Source organism: Saccopteryx leptura, chromosome 7 (assembly GCF_036850995.1).
Source record: "Saccopteryx leptura isolate mSacLep1 chromosome 7, mSacLep1_pri_phased_curated, whole genome shotgun sequence".
In the NCBI taxonomy this organism is placed as follows: Eukaryota; Metazoa; Chordata; class Mammalia; order Chiroptera; family Emballonuridae; genus Saccopteryx; species Saccopteryx leptura.
Window position 1 is genome coordinate 37,965,611 of NC_089509.1, and position 25,544 is coordinate 37,991,154.

General features: G+C 43.8%; 1 protein-coding gene across 4 annotated transcripts in view; it reads left to right on the top strand.

The window, feature by feature from the left end:
* Positions 1-25,544, top strand: part of FMNL2 (formin like 2) — a 350,215-nt gene that overhangs the window by 307,899 nt on the left and 16,772 nt on the right. For all 4 annotated transcript variants that reach the window (XM_066345365.1, XM_066345367.1, XM_066345363.1 and 1 more), the window contains exons 10-20: positions 3,061-3,135; positions 7,865-7,975; positions 10,408-10,557; positions 12,656-12,757; positions 14,397-14,688; positions 15,032-15,238; positions 20,843-20,967; positions 21,588-21,790; positions 23,323-23,557; positions 24,455-24,523; positions 24,640-24,720. In XM_066345365.1, the coding sequence (XP_066201462.1) occupies positions 3,061-3,135; positions 7,865-7,975; positions 10,408-10,557; positions 12,656-12,757; positions 14,397-14,688; positions 15,032-15,238; positions 20,843-20,967; positions 21,588-21,790; positions 23,323-23,557; positions 24,455-24,523; positions 24,640-24,720 (1,650 nt within the window). The remainder of the gene's footprint in view (positions 1-3,060; positions 3,136-7,864; positions 7,976-10,407; positions 10,558-12,655; positions 12,758-14,396; positions 14,689-15,031; positions 15,239-20,842; positions 20,968-21,587; positions 21,791-23,322; positions 23,558-24,454; positions 24,524-24,639; positions 24,721-25,544) is intronic.

The following is a 25,544-nucleotide window of genomic DNA, read 5'->3' on the forward strand; positions in this document are numbered from 1 at the left end:
TATATTGCTGATCTGACAGAAAATATAGTATAATTTTGATTGATTCACACTGGACAGCTATTTCTGTGTTGGCTGTTATAATTTTTCTTTGACAATCAAAGAGAAAAGAGGTCAGTGCCCCTGACTGAACAGTCAGGTATTGCATGTTTAAGAATTCTTCCAGCACACTGATTGAAACTGCTAAGCTAGTCTAATATTGTATAAGTCACTGTTTCCCAAAATGCTGGCCCAGTGGACCGTCGGTTCTGTCTGTAGAGATTCTTATTCCATGTATCTTGATTTAGAGCGCAGGATTCTGCTGTTTTTAGAAGTTCCATGGAAAATTCTGGTGCATGGACATCAAGTGCATGCATGATGTAATGACTGCAGTTTTTCATAGTAACGTTTTTTTATCTTTGTTGGCATCTCATGCTTTATGTATTGTCTTCAATATGAACATTCTGGGCTGTTTGGGAAAAGGCACATCAGGCCTGCGGTTGGAGACCTGGTTCTAGACTCTGTGTGAACTTTCACCAAGTTGGAGATACTTGATGTGTCTGGATGTCAGTCTCATTCATAAGTGGAGGTCACCAGATTACCCAAGATATTCCCAACTTCCAGACATTCTTGATTTTGAAAGCTTGGCCCTTCCATTTGAAGGAATTGTAGTCATCATTATTGTTCGTTGATGGCCACTGCCTGGTTTGGTTCAGTGAATGCCTAGCCACCAGAACAAGACATGAATTCTCAGGAAGGCAGGCAGCTGTCCCCAGAGCCAAGACTGCCTCTTCCTTTCTCCTGCCCCTGCTACCTTCCCGAAACAGACCGAAATAAACCATTCTGCTGGGGAACAGTCCTTATGTTGAGGTTTCTCTTAAAAAAAAACCGGTTGTAAGTCTGACCTTTTCTACATCAAGTCTTGGCAGGTTTCACCTCCTGGGTCCTTGCTGTAGGCTGAGGACACTTGTGACTTTGGGCACAATATGTGACTGAGGTCATAGTGCAGGGAGCTGACCTTGCACTGCCTCTCCCCCTGCAACAACCCTTTGCTTCCAGGAACATGCTGCACATCCTGTGGAGGGGCTAGGACAGAACACAGTACCCCTCTCAGTCCCTGGTCCTCAGCCTTTGCAGAGCATCAAATGGTCTGTGGTGCTTTGCTTTTCAAATTGTACGAGCTTGTGTCGCCAGCTCCACTGGGCTTGCTACATCAGGCGCTCCAGGGTGGGATTGGACATGTGTGTTTTTAAAGGCTTTACTTTAAACTCTCCTTTTGGAGCCTCCTTAAACTCCCCTTCCTCCAGACGGGGTCCATGTGCTAGTCCTCTGTCTTGTGTAATTATTTTCATTAAGGCAGCACATGTAAATGGAGAATTGTCATCAGAAAACAGTAAACCATGGACTGAATCTATGGGGAAAAATGAGTTGCATTAAGACAGAAGGCCCTCAGAGGTCGAAGGCTGTCCCCCTTAATATTCTCAGTTTAGGCACCCGAGCCACGACGTAAGGTTTACACCTGGTGCCTATCTACAGTGGTTTGACGGTTCCTGTTTCACTCTAAAACATGATGGAGAGTAGCAAGTTATTCACCCTTTCATGAATTGTATTTTAAAATAATTACGTGTTTATTCTCTATTCAGTGTAATTCAACAAATAATAATAATTCAAAATTCAACTTGCTAAGCGTGGTTCTAGATGCTGAGGATGAAGTAGTGAACAAAACAGACAGTTTCCTGCTTTCATGGGACTTTCTCTTCTTATGTATATTTACATGGAATTTAATATAATGGAATTAACTGACTGCATTATAGTATTATGAAATATAATTTTAGGAGAATTCTTTAGAATTGGCCTGAATATTCTTAAGATCACAGATGGAAACAAAATTTAGTTAAGCATGTGAAACCTGGATTAAATTTGCAAAATGTTAAGACCAGAGATTGTGTTTTAGTAACACAACATGTAGTAGCCCATAGGTCTGTGATGGCGAACCTTTTTATAAAAATCACCCATTTTGCAGTGCTGGTCAACCTGGTCCCTCCCGCCCACTAGTGGGTGTTCCAGCTTTCATGATGGGCCAATCGCTGCGCTGTTTGGTTGCTCCGCTACCACCCACCATGAAAGCTGGAATGCCCACTAGTGGGCGGGAGGGACCAGATTGACCAGCACTGCAAAAGTGGGTGATTTTTATAAAAAGGTTCGCCATCACGGCTATAGGTGGTCAGGTAAATATTTTCTGAAGTTGGAATGAATAAACCAGTGAGTGTAGGACATAGCTCCAATAAAGGTAGTCAAAGACACTGACAGAATTAAAGTTCATCTTTTAATTTGGGGACTAAGTCTCCAGAGAGTTATTTGGTACAAATCTTTCTTTGACTTTGTGTTTTTAACTCAGTGTATTTAATTCCACATGTAATGTAGATAGATACCTTGGGGCCCTGAAGTTCACAGGATTTTATGTTTTATTTCATCTGTTCAGTAAACACATTAGTTCAAGCTGAATACATATGTTACTAGCCTCTGGAATGCTACATGGCAAATTACCACAGATTTCTAGACTCAGCTTGAATGAATTAATATAGTTTCCCAGTTTTTATGTTGTAGCTTATGCACTAAAGTTACCTAATTAGGTTAGACATGATATCAAAATTTTGAATCTGTTTTTCAAGAAATTTAAATACAAAATTGTTAAGCTCTCTTAGAATGTCTAATTTAAAAACTACTTATGTAAAAAAGAAAATTCTGGTGATTTTTGTTTTAAACCATAAGCAACATTTGGGATTCTGAATGCAGGTTTAAAAAGTTGGTGGGATGTGCAGAGAAAACCCATGGAAGGGGAGTGTATTTGATATAGGTTTTATAATATCAAGGGAATGTGCAGAGGAAACCAAGAGTCAGCTTGGGCTCTGGCTCATATTGCTATTTGTGAGTTAACTAGTTTGAAAGAAAAATAAATAGGGGACGAGAGAGGAAAGAAAAATAGATATTCTGAAAATGGTTATTTATGCTAAAATTTCTGCATCTAATTTTGTAATGCTTATGTTTGGAATTTCACATGCACGATGAAAATGTGTGTTTCAGGTTTGTGGAGAAAAACAGCGCTTTGAGAAGTTGATGGAACATTTCAGGAATGAAGACAATAACATAGATTTTATGGTGAGTTATTTTAGTACCACGTTCAATAAAACAAACGATTTCAGCACTTTTTCCCCTAAATTCACTGATATATATATATATATGATACGTACATATGTATGAATATGTTTCAAAGGACAGGAAATGGAGCATTATGCTATAAATCCAATCTAGACTGTCCTTAAGCTGTATTTTTCCTTTATGGCATATATTTCCAGTTTTATTCCTTCCACACTGTAGTACAGGCCAAAAGTGCTGATTATTTGCAGCAGGTAAGGGGAAGTGAAGCCTTGCACTTGGGACAAGGAAGTTAATGTGTGGCGCCCATGCTGCACGGGCCGCTCTCATGGTGCTGCCTAAGAATCCTGGAGGCAGAGAGCAAGAATCTTGACCAGTTTGCCTACCCAGTGGCCTTCTCCAGACAACATTCGCAAAGACTGAAGTGTTTTGGTTTGTGGAATGGACTGTATATATCTCCTAAATTAATATACAGCACTGACCCCCCACGCCCGACCTCTTTCCTGCTCGCGCACCTCTTTCCTGCTCGCGCACCTCTTTCCTGCTCGCGCACCTCTTTCCTGCTCGCGCACCTCTTTCCTGCTCGCGCACCTCTTTCCTGCTCGCGCACCTCTTTCCTGCTCGCGCACCTCTTTCCTGCTCGCGCACCTCTTTCCTGCTCGCGCACCTCTTTCCTGCTCGCGCACCTCTTTCCTGCTCGCGCACCTCTTTCCTGCTCGCGCACCTCTTTCCTGCTCGCGCACCTCTTTCCTGCTCGCGCACCTCTTTCCTGCTCGCGCACCTCTTTCCTGCTCGCGCACCTCTTTCCTGCTCGCGCACCTCTTTCCTGCTCGCGCACCTCTTTCCTGCTCGCGCACCTCTTTCCTGCTCGCGCACCTCTTTCCTGCTCGCGCACCTCTTTCCTGCTCGCGCACCTCTGTGGGGGCGCGCACCTCTGTGAGGGCGCGCACCTCTGTGAGGGCGCGCACCTCTGTGAGGGCGCGCTTAGACCACAGATCCCGACAGTGTGACCTGTAGGCCACAGCATGGCCTTCAGCAGGACTGTCATCTTTCGCAACGAACAGCAAAGGGAGTTTGAGCACTCCGTGGATTCCTGTACTTCATGGACTGAAGATGAAATCTACTAGGGAGAGTTTCCTCAGGCAGATTACTCTTGAGAGCACCCGGGTTGGCCAGTTTTCTTTGGCCTGAACTAGGAGACGTAGGGAGCTTCTGAACCCGGGGATCCTCACTGGGCTTACTCTCCCCGCTTGCGCCCAGCCTGGAGCACACGTCTCAGTCAGCTGTGACACTGTAGTCTTCTAAAACCCATGCTTAGGATGCCAGGCAGGGTTTGCATGGGAATTTTCATGACTATCAAATATGAAACATGGCTTTGCAGATTTCTAATGCTTTTATGTAAAAAATTTTTCTAGGTTCTCAAATTTAATATGCATTGTGGCCCTCAGCCCCTTCCAAACTCAGTGAGAAAGAGGAAATCTTTTCTAGAGAAGATTTTTCTGTTCTATAAAGCATATGTGTGCATGCTTTTTAAAAAGGTAAAAAATGAATGTGAAGCAAGGAATGCTTTACATTAACTTTTTTTTTTTCTCTTCTTTTGTAAGTGAGAGGAGGGGTAGAGAGAGAGACTCCCAAATGCGCCCGACTGGGATCCACCCGGCAACCCTAATCTGGGGATGATACTCTGCCTATCTGGGACCCTGCTCGCAACTGAGCTATATTTAGCACCAGAGGTGGAGGCTCCATGGAGCTATCCTCAGTGCTGGGCTGATGAGCTCAAACCAATCCAGCCATGGCTGTGGGAGAAGAAAGGGGAGAGGCGTGGGGTGGAGAAGCAAATTTCTCCTGTGTGCCCTGACGGGGAATCGAACCTGGGACATCCTCAGTGCTGGGCTGATGCTCTACCACTGACCCAACTGGCCAGGACCCTACATTGACTTTTTATCTCTTGTTGCCTGGATTTTTTTTTTTGGAGTGTTTACAGCTGTTTGCACTGGTGGAACTTATTTGTTCCTTTAAGCTCTTGTTGCAAATTGAAGGCTCCTGGCTGAAGCCAATCTATAGGTTAGTGAATTAGTCTGCCAGTGATGTCCTTCCATAGAAGAATTTGAAAATTGTGCATGAAAATACAGATTTCTGATTTTTAAGCTAAACATTTGTGATAACAACAGGCCCCTCTTGCAAAATATCAGCTGCTGGAGCCAAGTAGCCCCTATTCCTTTAGTGTGAAGATACTTTCCAGTTGGTCACAGTGCACACCGTTCCCTGTTGTGTCCACCTAACTCACGTATTATACGTTAGGAACTCTCGGCCATTTGAGTTTCTGCTAAAATTATGATGATAAGCCCTTTAAAACACCTGCCCTGTGTACAGATGAGAACGTGTTTCCTATGAGGACATTTATTCGTATGTATGTGCACTGAGGAACCCGACTTAGAGGCTCTGGCACACGGGTGCTCTGTGCTCGGGTCCTGTGTCACCTACCAATCGCTGCCTTGCAGGCGTATTGTAAAACTCAACGGATCATTGTGACCTGCTTTCAGAAAAGGACTGGAAAGCTTCCAAATTCCAAACCATATTTTACCTCCAGAAAATGAGGCTTTTTTCATAAGGTGCAATTAAGGTACATAACCTTCCAAACAACTTACTCCTTATAAAATATAATATAAATTATTTTAACGTAGCACACAACTTTTTTATGTTTTGGTTTTTTTGTGGACAAAAGAAAACAAAAAACTGACCAAATCTCTTTTAGCTCATTTAACCTCATAGCACCTGAAGTAACTTTTTAGTGAGTTGCCATAGCATCTCTTTGTCACCTAGAGAGTTTATGCATCATCCATTGAATAACATACTCAAAGAAGAATCTAACACTTTTTTTTAGGGTTTTTTTGTTTGTTTTTTTTTGTATTTTTCTGAAGTTGGAAATGGGGAGGCAGTCAGACAGACTCCCACATGCACCCGACCAGGATCCACCCGGCATGCCCACCAGGGGGCGATGCTCTGCCCATCTGGGGAGTTGCTCTGTTGCGACCAGAGCCATTCTAGCGCCTGAGGCAGAGGCCATGGAGCCATCCCCAGCGCCTGGGCCAACTTTGCTCCAATGGAGCCCTGGCTGCGGGAGGGGAAGAGAGAGACAGAGAGGAAGGAGAGGGGGAGGGGTGGAGAAGCAAATGGGCGCTTCTCCTGTGTGCCCTGGCCGGGAATCGAACCTGGGACTCCTGCACACCAGGCCGACACTCTACCACTGAGCCAACCAGCCAGGGCCTCTAACACTTTTTTTTTTTAAAAGTATTTAAAAAAGAATTATTTCTAAAAATAATTTTAAGAAATAAAGGGAATGCGGTTTAGGGGCGAGAGGAAGAGTGAGGTGGTTTTCTGAGTTAACGTGAATCAGGGTCCCACAATTATTTTACCTCCTTGCAGGAGGCTCTGTTTTAATTAAAGGGGAAGCATTAGTGAGATGTTTTCACCAGAAATAAACTGTCACTATTAAAAGCAAAATAGACTTGCTGAACCCTGTGCTGTTTTCACCAAACTGGGGACTGGTTTTCTCAGGGCCACTGATGCAGTCGTAGGTAGAAAGCGATCAATCCAAGGCTTCTGTGGAATGGAAACTGGTTGATTGTTTAAAATGGGAAGACAGGCCAGAGACCCTGTAATAATCCTGTTGGTACGGTGGGGCCCATGGTGAGATTTTAGAAGTGATTATAATCAAATCACTTGTGGTTATAGGAGAGTTTAATGATTTTTTTTTGTAATAAGTTTCATATTTTCTATAATATATCTGTAATAACTTACATAGTTTTTTTCTGTATATTGGTAAGACAATTTAAAAATGGCTTTACTAAGGCATAATTAACATGCTATCCAATTTACCCATCTACACTGTACACAACAGATTTTTGGTATATTTGTAGGGCTGGGCAGTCATAATTACAGTCTAATTTAGAAACTCTTGTTGCCTGCAGAAGAGTCCTCATCCCTGTTGGTAGTCACCCCGTTCCCCATGCCCGGGCTTGGTGGCTGCCAGCCTACGTGCTGTTTCTGTGGACTGGCCAACTATGGATATCTCATGAATGGAGTTATATGTATGTTTTGTGACTTTTTTCACTTACAGTGTATTCGAGTTCATCCATATTGTAGCACATATCAGTCCTTCATTTCTTTTTATTTTGGCATAGTATTCCATCATATGAATATATCACATTTTTTAAATGCATCAGTTGATGCACATTGAGGTGGTTTTTTTTTTTTTTTAACATTTTGGTTATTGTGATTAATGGTACTATGAACATTTGTGTACAAGTTTTTACATGGAGGTATATTTTCATTTCTCTTGGGTATATATTCCTAAGAATGAGATTGCTGGGTTGTATGGTAAGTCTGTATTTAACATTTTGAGGAACTTTCTTCAAACTTCACAGCGGCTACACTGGTTTACATTTCCCACCAGCAGTGGATGAGGGTTTTAACTTATCCTTGCCAACACTTGTTATTGTCTTTCTTTTTGATTATAGCCATTCTAGTGGATGTGAAGGGATATCTACTTAATGGTATCTATGTGACTTTTGAATTTTAAATATATATAAAGTATTTTTAAAGACCCAATGAAATGAAGGAAAGGAAATTGGTAAGTGAGCTTAGATTTGTGCAGTTGAAAGCATATGGTATGACTAAACCAAGAAAACAAGTTTGGAAGCCATCTAACCTGTTGGCGATTTCATTTCAGGTGGCCTCAATGCAGTTTATTAATATTGTAGTCCATTCAGTAGAAGATATGAATTTCAGAGTTCACCTCCAATACGAATTTACCAAGTTAGGCCTGGATGAATACTTGGACGTAAGTATAGTTGAAAGCTTTGGCTCCAATGTAAGACTTATGATTTATTGCCTACCCTCAGAGATACACTTCCATAGTGACTAAAGAACACATAAAGCGCTATGCCTTCAACTTCCTGTACTGCTAGTTTAAAGGAGCCAATCTGAGAGATGCCGTTGGCCAGAGAAACGACTCTTGCAGACCTCCTGGGAGCCCAGGCTGTCTTCTGCCAGCGGTCTGTTATTCCCGGAGTCAGATAACCTCCTGTAGCCCTGCTGCAGCTTTCTTCTGCTTTGAGCTCTGTCTGGTTTGTCTCATTGCATCCTTCATCCGGGCTGTTGGGCAATTCACATGCTTGGCTACCCTGGGGAACCTGATTGGGCAGGGAGAGTCAAACTCAGACAGCTGTACAGGGGTGAATAATGGTTTAGAGCATAAAAAAATAATGAGGAAATGAGCAGTAGAGACTTCCTTGTGCAGTTGTTAAATTCTGCTTACAATGTTTGTGGAAGTTCTACTTTTAGTTCTTGGGACAAGAAAGTTTCTCTTTCTCCCGCTCCCTTGCAGAAGTGCTCTGTCAGTTCCCTGAGCTTCTCTAGCTTAGAAACAAAGTTGATGTGAACAGGGTAAGTGGACTGAAGCAGCTCTGTGAGCACAGGACGTACCCTTTTCCTTTGACTCTTTGGCAGTTATGTTTTTCCATTCTGTATAAGAATGGTCCACTGGAACTTGGAAGATCCGTAGTGATAGGGCAAGAATTGTTCCTCAATTTCAAGGCTGTTTCTAGTTATGAAGAAGTTAGCACTTCCCTTAGACATCTTGAGTTCCGCTGCCCATCTTCCTTAGGGGGGAAGCTGGGGAATTTCATGTCTGTACTCTCAGTTTCTTGCAAGGTGGAATCACAGAATTGGTCCTCTGGAGCTTACGGCCTTGCTTATCAGAACAGCTAGGCTGCTCTTAAATAGACTGGACTAAGGTTGTCTCTGAGACTACTCAGGGAGAGGTATGATAGATTTCCATTAAAGAGTTGTTGGAATTGTTTTCCTATTTAAAGACTTACTGCCATTTTGACCCAATATTGTATTGAAAGGTATTTTTCTGCTTCGAGCTCAAGGGTGTTTATCCTCTTTCCCCACGTGCTTTGAGAGCAGTAGTATGTGAACAGAATTTGAGTGGGTAGCTCCCTGATACTGTTCTAGTTTCAGTCTGTGATGGCTGGCAGAACTCACTTTGGGCTCCAGGTTACAATGGTGGGTAGTAGCGACTTAGCACCTGTTATTCATTGTGCCTCTTGTGAAAAATCTGGTTAAACTTCTCTATTTTCTCTTCTAGACTTTTACCTCATTCAGAAATCTTTTTCAGCCCTGTCTCCCAAGCTAAAATGGAACGTAGTCTCTTCAGAACAAACTCAGTTGTAAAGTGCCAGATTAGACCTAGGAAAAAGTCTGTTTTCCTGAGAATTTATGTAGAGTAGAATTCCTCTTAAAATTTTAAGACTTTTTCAAAACTCTCTCTTTGGTTTACCTCCTGGTCTGTTGGTTCTGAATCCTGATAAATAGAAGTGGTTAGAAGAATAAAACTATAAGTGTATATTAAACATGTAAGTGCTTCATTAGTTTACAAAACCAACCTTGTTAAGTAGCCATTGATTAGTTTAGTGCATGTTTATTGTCATCATCCATGTGCCAGATATTATTCTAGCTACTCCTCTGCTCCTCAGAGAAAGCTGTGACTTAATGTGTGTTACTTCTAAGGATTTACTTGACCTCTGATTTCACCTTCAGGTTCTCTTCCTTTGGAATGTGGGTCCTGGAATGCAGAGAATGGGAGAAAGCTTCCTGATTTGTGCTTGGGGCAACCCTAAGCTTAGGGAAGCAAGTTGGGACAGTGTCTTAGGGAAGTGATTAGTGGAGGGTAGGTTCTAGTAATTTGTGCTAGAATGAGCCCCAAGGCTAATCTACTCTACCAGTGCCTCCCCCACCTCCCACCTAACCCTCCCCACAAATAGAGCTGTCATCACAACACAGGACGAGTTACTGCGCACTACAGTCTCTTCTCCTGCAGATACCCCTCAAGTTTTATGTTGCCTGTGACTGTTGTTCACTTTCAGAGCTGCTTTTAATTTTTCTATTTTCCTGATTTCACCTGTATCAACCTGTTTTATTTTAGGTTGGGATATATCCACATGGGGAATATACCTACAGAAAGGATTAAGGAGGAAATGTGTATATACTTGGGAGAGAATATTCACCAGAAAGTCATTTGGTTACTGTTAATGTTAACCTTAAATGGTTTCTCCATAATTCTCTTGAGGAGGAGGTTATATCTATCATACCATCTCTTGGAAAAGACTAGACTATTTGAAACAAACAAAAATATGTAGGCTGTCAGGTAATAATGTTCTGTTTTCACAGATATATTAATACCACCTTCTCTTGCATCTTAACCTTTAGAAGCTGAAACACACGGAGAGTGACAAGCTGCAGGTGCAAATTCAGGCTTACCTGGACAACGTGTTTGATGTGGGAGCTCTGCTGGAAGATGCTGAAACCAAGAATGCCGCTTTGGAGAGGGTGGAAGAGCTGGAAGAAAACATCTCTCATGTAAGTGCTCCTCAGGAAAGGAAGATATGCCTGTGTTTCAACTGGGTGCAGAGCAGGATAAATGTCAGCCTTTGTAGCATGAAATGAAAGGATTTGGAGTATAGGAATGAGCTGCAACTTGGGATAGAGAGCTATCAGAAGCCGTTCTGGGTTCTTTTAACCCAGGCAGGTGTGGAATTCGTTGCCTGTCTCAGCTCACCTGCTCAGTTTCTGCCAAGTCTGGCTTCCCTGGCTATGTTTGTTTTCAGCACAGGAGAGTTAGATGATTGGCATTACCTAGACAGAAGGTCAACTCAAATGTGTGAATTTCGCCCAAGGTGAATAAGTATCTTCTTCTGAATGTGGGTCTTCTACCAAGTGTGTTCATACAAGCCCGTAGACAGGGTCAGGTCTTTACATTCCTGCCTTATGTCTGTTTATGTTCTAAATAGACTCATTTCAACAATAAGCATAGTCAAGGAAATCAGCGAGCTCTCCCACATGTCCTCCTCTTTTAAGTAGAGTGTCCTGTCAGTATAATGTTAGCTCTGTATCAGGGCAGGGACTAGTTTTCCTTTGAGGGGTTTTTCTTGCCATAGACCCAGTTTAATACGAGTCTAAAGGCATTTAGAGATTATTAATTTGTTCATCCATTCCAATAATATTGTAATATTGCAAGAATGAACAAAAAAAATGGTGCCGCTTAAACACTCAAGCATTGTGAGGACCAGATTCTTCTGATGGATCTCGATAGTGTCCTTGGTTGTGAAACAAATTGTCTCCTTTTGGAGGAATATTATTTTTCCCTTTGAACATTTATTTTTCCTCCACATTTTCCTAGTTACTAATACTACATGTGTTTCATGTCCTTTACCTTCTCCCATCACTCTGCAAATGGGCATCTGTGGGGCTTGTGGGGAAGCCAAGCTGCCGAACTACAGTGAGGGCTACACCTGGCCGACACCTGTTCAGGAAGACCATGTACAGGCTCCCTGTCTCTTCCCTTCAAAGATTTGTATTATATTCTGAAGCTGATCAGTGAAAACCTCTGCTCGTCTCCTCACCCTGCCTCCTGATTCTTTTTAGTTGTGATCATTTTCAGTGGGATGCAAGAAACCAGAAACTGTTCCTTTCTAGAGCCTTATCCAAAACGTAGCTGTCTACCACCGGCTCACCCTGCCTTCCTCCTGAGCCTCAGCCGGCACTGCACTGCCATGCTCAGAAAACCCGCTTTGTCCCGGGCCACCTGTGCATTTGAACTTCCTCTCCAAAGTGACTTCTAGTATTTGAGCGGTATTTTTCCAACTGATTACCTGTAAGAAGAGAGTTAAGTTTTTTGAATCAACAGTTTTTAAAAACTTTTGCCTAAAGGTTCTTCTCAGGCCCTGGCCGGTTGGCTCAGTGGTAGAGCGTCGGCCTGGTGTGCAGGGGACCTGGGTTCGATTCCCGGCCAGGGCACATAGGAGAAGTGCCCATTTGCTTCTCTACCCCCCACCCCCCCCACCCCGTCTCTCTTTTCCCCTCCCGCAGCCAAGGCTCCATTGGAGCAAAGATGGCCCGGGCGCTGGGGATGGCTCCTTGGCCTCTGCCCCAGGCGCTAGAGTGGCTCTGGTCGCGACAGAGCGACGCCCCAGAGGGGCAGAGCATTGCCCCCTGGTGGGCAGAGCATCACCCCTGGTGGGCGTGCCGGGTGGATCCCGGTCGGGCGCATGCGGGAGTCTATCTGAATGTCTCTCCCCGTTTCCAGCTTCAGAAAAATACAAAAAAAAAAAAAAAAAAAGTAAAGTTTCTTCTCAGGGTCAGTGCAGTGGACTTCCCCCCTCGTCACCTAGTGCTCTCTGGCCCTGCAGAAACGGAGTGGGACACACAGCCCATGTGCCAACGCTGACGAGCCGACATATGGGTTTTATTAAGGGTCACGTATAAATTAATTCTCATTAGAAAGAAATATGTATTCCAAACCTATTATAAATATTAACATTTCCAGGAAATGACTTAGGGAATACATGTAGGACTCTGGCGGGCCCCTTCCAGGCTTGGGGCGACACTTTCTGGGAACTGGGGACTTGATCCGAATGATCCTCTGTTGTGACACAGCTTCCCACTCAAAACTTTACAGTTGTCTGAAAAACTGCAAGACACAGAGAATGAAGCCATGTCCAAGATCGTGGAACTGGAGAAGCAGCTCATGCAGAGGAACAAGGAGCTGGACGTTGTCCGAGTGAGTGTGACGATGACAGCAGCCCAGACGGGTCGCGGGCAGTGTGCACTGGCCTTAGCCTAGGGGAGTGTTCACGTCAGAGGAAGGCTCAGATGCACTGTATTTACTGAAACTCTTTCAGAGGTGATACCCCAAAGAAAAATACATGTAGTTATGGTTTTTATGCACATGGGTGCAATGAAATGCTCAGGGCTCAGTATGTCCTTATCTCAGGTTTTGGGAGCTACAATGTTTTCCCATCTGGACGGGTCGGAGTTGATTGTGTGGATCACCCATTTCGTTGGAAATAAAAACGTAGCATGGATTTAATTCATGCCACTTATTTATTTTTAATAGATTTGTTAGTTTGCTTTTGCTTCTGCTTGAAACCAGATTTGGTGGTTGCCCTGGAAATGATAAAATCACAACAAAGGTGAGATCTTAATTGGCATTCACAAAAAAAAAAAAAAAAAAAAAGGAAAGGAGAAAGGCAAAGCAAAACAAATCTATTTTTTTTATCAGATAATCACAGCTATTTTATTTGGCGTTCACACTGTTTTACCCTAGTGTCAGGTATTTATGGAGTCCAAACTGTGTATTTAGAATTGAACAGAACTTAAAACCACGAAAATGCCTGGAGGGCTTTCAGGCAAATGGCTTGCCTTTGCACCACTGTTAATGAAATAGCACATTTTCTGTGATGGTTATCATGTCTCTGTGTGTTGCTTGATATTCTGACATGTCCTACAGTTAACTCTAGGAAATTTCTGGCACGCCATCGAGACAAAGTTGTAGCATATGGACTCAATTCAAGTTCAGACTCTCAGATTATTAATAATAGACAGGGTGTGAAGAATGTTTCCCTGCCTGCTGGAGGTTTGTGGTGAGAGATCCCATGTACAAGGCCCAGCAAGTAAGTTCCATAAAACCCTTTCATGGAACAGCCTATGAATTGAAAATTGTTAACTTCTTTGTTTTCTGCTGAAAACGTAGACAGAAATAAGTAATTAATGGAAGGTAGCAGTAGGCTGTTTTGTTAACTTCATTACCAGAGGGAAAATGTTACAGCAGTTGCTGTCCTGAGCTTGGTCAAGGGGGCATTGTGAAGGCCGGAGAGGTCCATTCAAGAGCAGTCAGCTCCTGCTTACTCATCAGTAGATTATTCCACGCACAGCAGATTTTTAAATCCCACTCTGACTTGTATCCAAGTCTGATTTAGGGCCCCTTTGTCTATTGTTAGCTGATATGTATCTAGGAGTTAAAATGAATTTTAAAATCAGTGAAAGGAAAACATACTACACCCCCAGAATACCCTCAGGATATCTCAAAGTCCGCCAGAAAGTTCTTTCTGGGTCATCTCTGCCCTGTTTTCTCCACCTGTAGGGAAAAGTGAACTAGCTGCATTTTAACGGGAAGAACCATGTTAACAATAAGAATTGCTAGTTCATATTGCATGCATTACCAGTGAACAAATGATGAGTGGGACTTTATAGTTTCTGGCTGAGTGCCATAGAATTCTACATATGAGTATCCTTTTTCTTTTCTTTTTTTTTTTTTTTTTTTTTTTTGGTTATTTTCTTTATCCTCAGTTTGCCAACCTGATGGTAAGAGGCATGCATGTCACGTAAAGACAAACTCTTGACCTTGGGCTCTTTTGCAGGAAATCTACAAAGATGCAAACACCCAGGTTCACACATTAAGGAAAATGGTCAAAGAAAAAGAAGAAGCCATTCAAAGACAGTCAACCCTGGAAAGAAAGATTCATGAACTGGAGAAACAAGGGACCATTAAGATTCAGAAGAAAGGGGATGGGGACATCGCCATACTGCCCGTTGTGGTTTCCGGCACTTTGTCCTCGGGGTCAGCGGGGCCAGGAGCGGGGGCGGCCTCCTCGGGGCCCTTGCCCCCGCCACCCCCGCCACTACCTCTGCTGTCAGATGTGCCTGAAGCAGGTGAGACCTCTTGGCAGGACAGCTCAGGTGGCATTGTGATGTTCGCATTTCTTTTTCTTTTGACCTATTGCTCATTCGTGTCCTTTGTCTGCTTTTGTTGGCATGTTCTTTTACGTGTTAATTTTAAGAACTTCTTACATTTTGAGACTGAGGTTATAAATCTTCATTTCACCTATGTTGCGGGATACAGTATTCCCCATTTGTCAATGAGGAAATTTTAGTCTTTGAAAAAATCCTTCATCCTTTGCAGTATTATTTGTTTCCTGGTACTTTGTGTGCACATGACATTTGCAGGAAAAGCCATTTTCCTGTTTTGAAAGTCTATTTTCTTTTCTTTTGCTAGTGCAAAATGGTCCGGTAACACCACCTATGCCGCCCCCACCCCCGCCCCCACCCCCACCTCCTCCGCCCCCTCCCCCACCTCCACCCCTACCGGGCCCTGCAGCTGAGACTGCGCCAGCTCCTCCTTTACCACCACCCCTTCCTCCTTCCGCACCCCCGCTGCCTGGGACATCTTCACCCACAGTGGTTTTCAACTCAGGATTAGCAGGTAAGAGCACAGAATTAAGACCCAGGTACTGTATAAGAAATACTCATTTGTTTTTCTTCCAGAGGCTTAAAGACGTTCTTACAAAGTCCATGTCTCTTGCATTTACATATATCTATCTCTCTTAACATAAGAGCGTGCCTGCCCTGACCAGGTAGCTCAGTTGGTTAGAGCGTTGTGCCCGTAGCCAAGATTGCAGGTTGGTCCCTCGTCAGGGCACATGCAGGAATCAACCCATGAATGCACGGATAAGTGGAACAGCAAACTGATGTTTCTCTCTGTCTTTCTCTCTTTTCTCAAGTCAATAATATATATATTTTTAAACCTGCAAGAGATACCAGCTGGGAATACAATAAAAAAACTTCTAATGTAGAGGGGAAACTGTCATGCAGAGGAGGCATTTTTCTCTGAATAGATTCGTCACTCTCTCCCTAGCAGTTCATTCTGCTCTCACACTGTCTTAGCACCTCTGGAGAAGGGAAGAGAGACAAGTTACCTTCTTAGATCTGTGCGTTTTCAGGGGTCCAGCAAATACTGGGCGTCTGTGGGAGTCGAAGCTCTGACACATGCTTCTGGAGCTTGTGGCTCCTTTCATCTTGAAGGTATTTGTGATGTCACCTAGAAAAGGGGAAAGTGCCTTTTTCTGCAGTTGCCAGATGTAGGCTTCCAGGCATTCTGAGCATTTGAGGACATCAGAATTCACTGGAGCACAATGAAACTTCACGAGGAAATGGTGCCAGCAGCAGGATCTCCATGCTTTGAAATGCTTCCAAATAACGCATATTGTCTTCCTGCTAACCAGGACAGACTGAAGCATCCTTACCTCACCAGAAATAAAGCAGGGTGGGTGTGGGCGAGAGAAAGACAGGAGAGAGGGGTGCTGCCCTCCCCACTTGACTAAAGAAACCATGGGTAACATCTGCCTGTTGGCACACGGTTCATATGCGTGTGTTAGAATTTGAACCTTGGTTCCTGGATCTGTTCTTGAACTACAGTATAAGTGCTAATGCCTTGAGATCTAAGTTCTAGTTTTGACTCACGGACATGAATGTTTACTCTTCCCTAAAATGCTGCAAGCCATTTTCCTGGCCATGGAGTATTTTCCTGACGTTGGGCTTCGCCCTGAGCTTTGCCATCTGTGTGACCTTGCAGGGTTCTGCTTCCTCGTTCACTTCAGTCGGTTGCGAGGCCTCTTATTTCTGCTGAAGAGCTGCCACTCTAATCCTCTCCATTCCCAAGGCTGCAGTGGTTCTCATAGCTTTTGCCCAAAGTCTAAACGAGTCTTCGCTGCAAACGATTTCCAGTCTCCATCCCTCATTTGTCCCATCACAGCTGCACCGGCCAGTCTGTGGGGCTCATTCATCCTGGTGACTGAAGCCCTTTGGACACCGGAAGGCCACCCATAGCAAAGTTATTTCACAGCAAATCCGTGGTGTTTACTTCCACCCCGACTTCCATAAAACTGTCAAAGTAACAAACAAGGTGCCTGTTCAAAGTAATGCTTGCAGTAAACCAGTGATGTATTTTAACCTTTCAAGGTCTTTCCCATCTATCACTTTCTTCTAGAACTTTTATTGCTTCTGAAGGACAAAAATTGAAAGCGTGTCATCGTGGGACTGTTGGCTTTTGGAATGTAAACAAACAAACAAACAAAAACCTCTTAACAAGCTCCAGGAATCTGTCCCATCACAGGCTGTTTCCAGTGACTGAGTGTGGAAGCCTGTAACTGTCACGTGTACCTGGGCTCACTGGCTAGGCGTGCCCCCTGCCTGAGTGTGGAAGCTGTAACTGTCACGTGTACCTGGGCTCACTGACTAGGCGTGCCCCCGGCGCGCTCACCAGGAGCTGTGCCTGCTGTGGTGTCTCATCCGGTCCTGCTTTCCTTTCTCTCTGGCACAACCTAACGTGTGACCTAGCTTCCACCTTTGTTCACTGAGCTTTAACACGGAACTCATAACCACCCTGGCAGAATGAAAGGGCCAGCCGACTGCGAGGTGTAGACCCAGGTCCTTTCTGGATGGGTCTTGTCCCCCTGGTTTTGGTGTGTTGTTTTGTTTTGCCTACTTAATTAAAACAATTTTTTGGTCTTGTTGCTTCCCTCCATTTAATGGTGTAGAACTCTGTTCAGCTGATGACCCACTGCCACCTTTAGAGTTGGTACAATTGGAAGCTGTCCCCTTTGTGTCTTCATCAATTTAGAGGACTGTATGTGGGACTAAAGCAACTCCTCGTTAGTGTCATAAGTGTCCTTTAAACAATTATAGGGCGTTCTGTTTTACAGACATAAGGATGATAAGGACCTTATGAGTATCTGGTAGCTTGAGATCAGGCAGTTCTACAAGGCCTTTACTCTCTTTTCATGGCTCATCCTCACCTTGGCTCTTAATGCGTAGTGCTTCTAGCCCATGTTGTGAGATGTTTTGCCAGTGTGTTCAGTAGCCGTCTCTGTCTCTGTCTGTCTGTCTCTCTCTCTGGAACCAAGATGCCAGACAGAATCAGGATGTTCCAGTAGAGCCAGAGACAGAGCAGAGATGATATGATGGAGCTCCCAGGAAGCCAGAAACCTGTGATATCACTAGGTCCCTGGATCTGCAGCCATGGGATGTCTGTCCCTTCAACAGGCTGAGGCAGTGTCCAGAGGAGATGCCCGAAGTTCATTTAGTTGAGCTTTTGTGGAGGAAATATCAGTGGAATGAGATGTGCATTTGCAGTGTAAAGCTTACTTCCTCAACTCTGCGACAGAGCATGTGGCTCCCGATTCCCAGTTGGGTCATGTGCGTGCACACCAGGCCACTGGGCAGTCTGTACCCTTTGTGTCTCTGTGGCAGAAAGTGCTTTGGAACTTTACAAGGAGAATGTGGGCTCCAGCTGATTTTTTAAAAAATTGTTCCTATCTTAAAGATAGGAACTTAGTACAGTTGATGTTTGGGACTACTATAATGAAATCATATTTTTTCCCTCTTCTAAAACAGATTATTTTCTTTTTATAACAAAATAAATGAGTCTTCAAGGCAGGCCTGAAGGGAAGTGAATTTTTGGCCTTGTGAAATGTGTCCAAGAAGCATGAAATGCTACGCGAAGAGTGTGTCAATTGCCGAGCACTTACTCTAACCGTATCTAATTTTTTTTTTTTGTATTTTCTTTGTTCTTTCTGCTTCCACAAAAGATGGGCCAATCAAGCTTTTCTGTAGGTTGCTCCTCACTGAGTGTGTTGGTATTTGCCTTGTGCTCCTGTTGGTCACACTGTGCCTTGACATCTCTCCACCCCATCTTACACTGAGCCATTGCATTTTGACTGTGTCTGCGGGAAGTCTGGGTGTTGGCTGACTGTTATTCCAGGTGTGCCCAAGCCCTGTAGTTGAACCTGTAGAAGAGATTATGGTCCTTTAAGCAGACATCCTGGATCATACCCCACATTCCTTTCTTCCTGAGAAAAAGCGGGTTTCTCCCTTGCAGTTTAGTTTTCATAGGTGGATCCAAGGCCTCCGCTCTAGGAGGATTTTGGATTTATTCTGAGGGAAAACGGGAGGCGCTGCAGAACAAGGAAAAGCTGTTGGGTGCTGCTTTTCCATTTCCCTCCCACCGGCCGTGGCTCTCCCCGGAACACCCACCCACGAGCCCACCCACGCAGTCAGTCAGTCCTTGAGCCTGAACACGGTCTGTCACGGTCACGGCCCCGGAGCCCCTCCTCCTCTGGCCACGCCCCCCCCAACTCAGGTCAACCTTCCGAAGAGAACTTTTTTGCCTGTGTTTTGATCTCAGGCTTATTCCTAATCTTGCTAACGACTTAAAAAATAGGGTGGCTGCAAATGGAGTGATCTTTAGTGAGTGTCTCTGAGGCCGCAGGGCAAGGTCACTGGCCTCTCACCTGAGATTGTGAGAAGATCCCTGCACAGCCTCCCCGCCCCGCCCCCCTTCGTCCCCTTCGCCATCACTGAAGTCGCAGATGAGAGGAAGGTTAGTTCCTCAGTCCCATGAAGGACATGGCACTTCCTGGGCAGCATAGGCAGAACTAAAGAGTGGAAGGAATCCGGCCCCGCTGGGCAGTAGGGCCTGAGGCGTCCCAGTCGGCAGTGGCGAGGCCTGGTTTGGCAAGGCTGTCTCCGTGCTCCTGCATGCCTGTGTGTTGACTTATCAGATGACATTCCTGCTGTTGATGACACGGCGTTTGTAACTCTGGAGGAACGAGAGGTGCTGTCTGCCCCCCTTTTCGGTTACCTCCCCCTGAGGTAGGCAGCCAGGTACCAGCCCAGGGGGGGGTTGCATTTTTGTTGTGTTCTCCTTCCTTTGCTAATGATGGCAAATAGCAAAGCTCCCAGATAGTGCGGTGGGCCTGCCAGGACCGACTTAGCAAGGCAGATATATCTGGGAAGACCTCTTCATGATATGTAATTAATAGAATTTTTTGATTTTTATTTTATTTTTTTATTTATTTTTCTGAAGCTGGAAACGAGGAGAGACAGACAGACACTCGCATGCGCCCGACCGGGATCCACCCGGCACGCCCACCAGGGGGCGATGCTCTGCCCCTCCGGGGCATCGCTCTGTTGCGACCAGAGCCACTCTAGTGCCTGGGGCAGAGGCCAAGGAGCCATCCCCAGCGCCCGGGCCATCTTTGCTCCAATGGAGCCTCGCTGCGGGAGGGGAAGAGAGAGACAGAGAGGAAGGAGAGGGGGCGGGGTGGAGAAGCAGATGGGCGCTTCTCCTGTGTGCCCTGGCCGGGAATCGAACTCGGGACTTCTGCACGCCAGGCCGATGCTCTACCACTGAGCCAACCGGCCAGGGCCAATAGAATTTTTAATGGCTTGTGTTTTTTAGCTCATTCCCCCAAAGTTAAGAGGAGTTAGCACTGCCCCTCAGATAGAACCCTCCCTCTCTATTAAGAGGTTTTCAGTATTTTTAGTGAGTTCATCCCTGCTTTCTAGTCACACATTGCTGACCCCTGGGGAGAACTTGCTCCTCAAGAGGAGGAAGGGACTGTGGCCATTTTCAAAAAGTAACACAAATCCTGATTTCTAAGTACCCCTTTTGTGTTAGACATTTCGTATTTGGGGCCATAATCCCCATTATTGAAGCCACACACAGGAATGTGTTGCTCTGGCCAAAAGTCATCATTCTCGTTGTGAAGTTTCTGGTGGTTTAGAGCCACTGATCATCTTTTAAAATTTGTTTGGAGATGTGTTCTAGAACCAAGAATTTAGGATGTCAAAGTTGGACCTCCTGCTCACCATGATCAAACTGAGTCACACAGAGTATTTGTCCTCTCTGCTGTCCAGTAACAATAATTTTTGCTCCCCAGTACTTTATTTGTCCTGAGCATTGTCCTCACGTTACGCAACAAAAAACAGTTGCCTCCATTAAAAAAAAAAAAAAAAAAATCAGCCCCTAGCTCTTTGATAACTTTAAGAGACTCTTGTATCAATCAACCAAATGGTGACCGCAGACTGCTGTGCCCAAAGCTATGAGCGATGTTTTAAAGCACTTGGGTGCTCTTTGCTAGTCTTCCTCCAGTGTTAAAGTGTCATCTGCAAGGACTGTTGTCTGGTCATTCCTGGGGGTCACGGGGTCTTGGTGGAATCTTAATTTCATTCTCTCTAACCTCTGTAGCTGTGAAAATTAAGAAGCCAATCAAGACAAAGTTCAGAATGCCAGTTTTTAACTGGGTTGCCCTGAAGCCAAATCAGATCAATGGCACAGTCTTCAATGAAATTGATGACGAGCGAATTCTGGAGGTATCTTTCTGATTGGTTAGACACATGGGGCCACTCCATGCAGCTAAGCCAAAATGGGTGTGCTGTTAACCTGGAAAATTCAGTGATTAAAGTACTAGTGTTATAAGTGCTTTGATGCATAGAGAAAAAATGATGTAGAATATCAGAATAAAACTGGACACTGTTTTGTAAGGTGGTTCTAAAACTATGTTTATAAATTTATGTTAAAATGAAATAGTTTTGAGCATCTTCAGTGTACTCCACTATGTACTCTGACACAGTATCTGCCCTTAATTTATACAAGGGCATAAAACTGTTAAATTATAAGAGAATGAGGACTTAATAACCACACTCTCTAGCTAGTTTGATGGATGGTTTTAGCCTGTGGTTGCCATCCCTGCAAGCTAGTTATTGAAAGGCATTTGAATTTGCTTGTTCAGACCAGTTGTCTGCTTTAGCCGTTCACGTCTGTGTGTGTGGCATGAGGCACACTCTAACACATACAGGAAAATAGAGCTCGCTGTAGTCAAAGACGAGTATTGGGTAGAAAAAGTTAAGTTCTTTGATTTTTAAGAAACTGTCTAAATGGTGGCTTCCTGACTTAATTTTTAAGTATAATTCACTTGTCTTCTCTTCCCCAGGATTTAAATGTGGATGAATTTGAGGAAATATTTAAGACAAAAGCCCAAGGTCCTGCCATTGATCTTTCTTCAAGCAAACAGAAGATCACACAGAAGGGTTCCCACAAAGTGACGTTACTAGAAGCAAATAGGGCCAAAAACCTTGCCATAACTTTAAGGAAAGCTGGAAAGACAGCTGATGAGATCTGTAAAGCTATTCATGTGTAAGTTCAGGGCACTGGCATTCTGGAAAACTCTTTCAGTAAGTTTAGGGTAAAAACAAAGTTCTGAATTGGTAGATGACAGAAATATTTCAATAGTGAGGCAAGATTTAAGATAAAAGATGGAATAATCCTTGATATCCAGACACCAGAGAGTCTCCTTGTTACATATATGCAACTGTAGAGTTTAATAAAAGAGGTGGACCAGAAATTACCCTTGGGAGCGCTATGTTAGAATAAGTCATTATAATCGCTTTAGAAGAATCACATCAGGATCGTGAAATTTATCATCGGGCGAGTCTCATATATAGGTCTACAGCAAAGCTTACGTAAAAGGACAGTTGAGTGGAGTCTGGCAGATGCAAAGAAAAGGGAGAAAATGTCAGTTTTCTCTGGAGTATCTGAATTTTATTCAGATTTGTTGAATACAAACTTGATGGCATCTGTGGAATGACACATTTCAATGCCAGATGCACATATGATAAAGACGCATATTTTAATTTATAACAATGGGAATTTGATTGCTGTTGCTTTTCGTGCTTTGAGGACATTTTAAACAAAGTTCAGTTCTTTTCTTTGTCTCTGAACAGCAGAGAAGGCATTGGTTTATTTACCTTTCTATTAGAAGCATCTTTCTACTCTTCTTATGGTCATGGTGACCTTCAAATATGGTAAGGAAGTTAGTAGATATTTTAGGAACTAAGTCATTATAAGTTGGCCTTTCATAAATTTTGATCAGGGTTTCCTACAGCAGTAAATGGCCCTAAGAAATCATTTGTTCCAATTCTACATCCTCAGCCAGGTTCATAATTTAATAGTCCAGTGCATCCTATAGTCTGTTGTGATTTCTGATGTTGAAACGTGATATGCACTTTGGTTTTTAATTTTTATATGCCTTGTTTGTCATGATGATTAAATATAATTATATTATTTTGCTGAACAAAGGTTGTCTGGAGAATAAAATAGAGGTTTTAGCAGATCCTTTGTTCAAATTGAGCATACAGCCACAGAGACCTGGTATTCCTGCAGGGGATAGATACACTGAAGCCAAAATATCCATATGGCACAGGCATTTGATTACGTTTTTTTCTAAAGAAGAAAATATATACCAGACCGTTTATAATGGAACTGTTTTACAGAGCCCACCAGATACTCTGTAATTGTGTGTATGATGTTAATCTTCTAATTAGCAGTACTTCACATGCCTTAAAAACCCATGTCTTTGGATGACTTAACCATCAGATGCTCCAGCCTTCCTCTGCCTTTTCCTGCTGTCGCTGACTGCTGATTTCTAGAGGCTTGAAGCGCTACTAAAAGCTGAAAAACTGAGTGGGGTGACTGTAATAATGCCCAGGTTTTCAGGAAGGACCAACAGAGGTGCTTGATGCAGAGCCAGGAGCCAGCTGTCAGGGGCCCTCCTCACAGTCCGACGATGAAGAATTGACGAGGTGGCTCATAAGCTGGACTAGGTGGAGGTGTGGTTGAAAGGTCGGAGGTGTTCTCTCTAACACTGACATGTCCACATCTGTCTTCAGATTTGACTTGAAGACATTGCCTGTGGACTTTGTAGAATGTTTGATGAGGTTCTTGCCAACTGAGAATGAGGTGAAGGTGCTTCGGCTCTATGAGCGGGAGAGGAAGCCCCTGGAAAACCTGTCGGATGAAGACCGGTTCATGATGCAGTTCAGTAAAATTGAGCGGCTCATGCAGAAGATGACCATCATGGCCTTCATTGGGAACTTTGCTGAAAGCATTCAGATGCTAACTCCTGTGAGTGGACGGCTCTGCCAGGGGAGGGGTCCGAGGCTATATAGAATCTTTTCTGTCTGTTTCTCTCTCAGAATTGTACTTAGTGTCATGGGCTCTAAAGCCTCCTTCCCAGAACTTTCTAGATCCCATTTTCACTTCAGCCATCTTTTTCATATTGTATATGTCAAGTAGATTTGAAAATGGTGTCATTCCATTTTCAATATTGCCCTTCTCCCTAGAAAATGCCATTTTCTGTGTCTCCATATGTCCTTGGGATTTGAAAGTGTACATCCATACAGAGGACATGGAAAACCCATTTTCCCTAACTTAATCCCCTCCTGAGGATGCCAGTTCTCTGGCTGGGCTGGTAAGACCAAAAATGTGACTTTCCTCTCTAGGAATGATCCCGTATCTTTTAGTGAAAGCCATATCTTTATTGGCTTTCATTAAATTTATCCTAGGCATCATCTTCCTTGGAAGTTTGTGACAGAACACTGGTGATGCAGAAAGAATAGCCAACCATCTCCTGTTCCTTTCTGTTAATTTGGTAGAGGCTTATGTATGTCATAAATCATAAAAAGTTCCTCTTGGACAGCCCCATTGATTTAAAAATACAAATTGTATTACATGAGTCAAAGTGGGGGCTGGGGAATTGAGCTCTGCTAGAAGATGCTGTTGACTGTGTCTCGCTGTTCATAGGTTATGTGATGAGCAAGTTCTGACATTGCTTCTTATTTCAAATACTAAGACCTAGCAGGCAAATTTATGTTTAGGAAAAACTAGAATCTCAGCTTTACAACTTTTAAGGTCTAAATGTAGGCCTGTTTTCTTCTGTGTTGACTTTTAGTTTCCATTTAGAGTTTCCCATTTTTAACATCTTAATTTTCTCTCCCCTTCTTTCCTTCGACTGGAATCTAGCAACTTCACTCAATTATAGCCGCATCTGTGTCTATAAAGTCATCCCAAAAACTCAAGAAAATTCTGGAGGCAAGTGGAGTTTTCCTTGTGCACATGTTTGGAAGAGCTGCCTGGTCAGCTGCACTCCTCGGGCTGGAATGCCGTGCTGATGGGCCTCTCTCTCTCTCTCTCTCTCTCTTCTGCAGATCATCTTGGCCCTTGGGAACTATATGAATAGCAGTAAACGAGGAGCAGTTTATGGATTTAAACTTCAGAGTTTGGATCTGGTGAGTAGACTAAAAGAAACACAAGACCTATGTGAGGATAAAGCAGCTGGCGGAGATGAAGGCCTGGAGTGCAGAGAGCCTGCCCTCGGGGCGGGCGGGGTGCTTGGACGAAGGCTCTCTGCCAGTGGGAGGACCAATCGGTGTACATCTTGTGGAACACCATTTGGCAGCAAGCACTTAGAACCTTAAAAATACTCATAACCCTTTGACCTAGTATTTTCATTTCTAGGAATCTATCCTCAGGAGTCTGAACGATGGGTGCTGTATTTTATTTATAATTGCAAATTATTAGCAAAGATGCAAAGAGCCAAGATTTGGGGAAATGATTAAATATGCTATAACAAATAGGCAGTACCTGTGCACGCAATAATTGATACGGTAAACTATTCTTCAGCTATTAGAATACTTGTGAAGAATTTTCAAAGAACTAGATAAGTTTTTGTTTAGAAAAGAAAGCAGGGTATCAATTGAAGGTACAGTTCAATTTTGGCTAAGTAAAGTAGGTAGGAAAAATCTTAATTGCAGTACATTGAGATTTTACGGAGAGGGTGGGTGGAATTAGGGAAGTTTTTTGAACTGCTTCGTGATACTTTTCTGTCTCTTCTCAAAATTTTTGTTTCTTTCCTGGATGTAAAGGGTGCTCTGCTTTTCAGAGTTGCCTGACTAATGTAAGTAGGACCAGAGAGAATTCTGCGTGACACCCTCTTCCCCCAATTCCCCCAGACTGTGCGGGGCTAATGTGGCTTCCGTGTGAGAAGGTGGGACGGCAGGTTGAGTTCCCAGCCTGGGGGAGACATGGTTATCTGATAGGGAGTGTTCAGTTA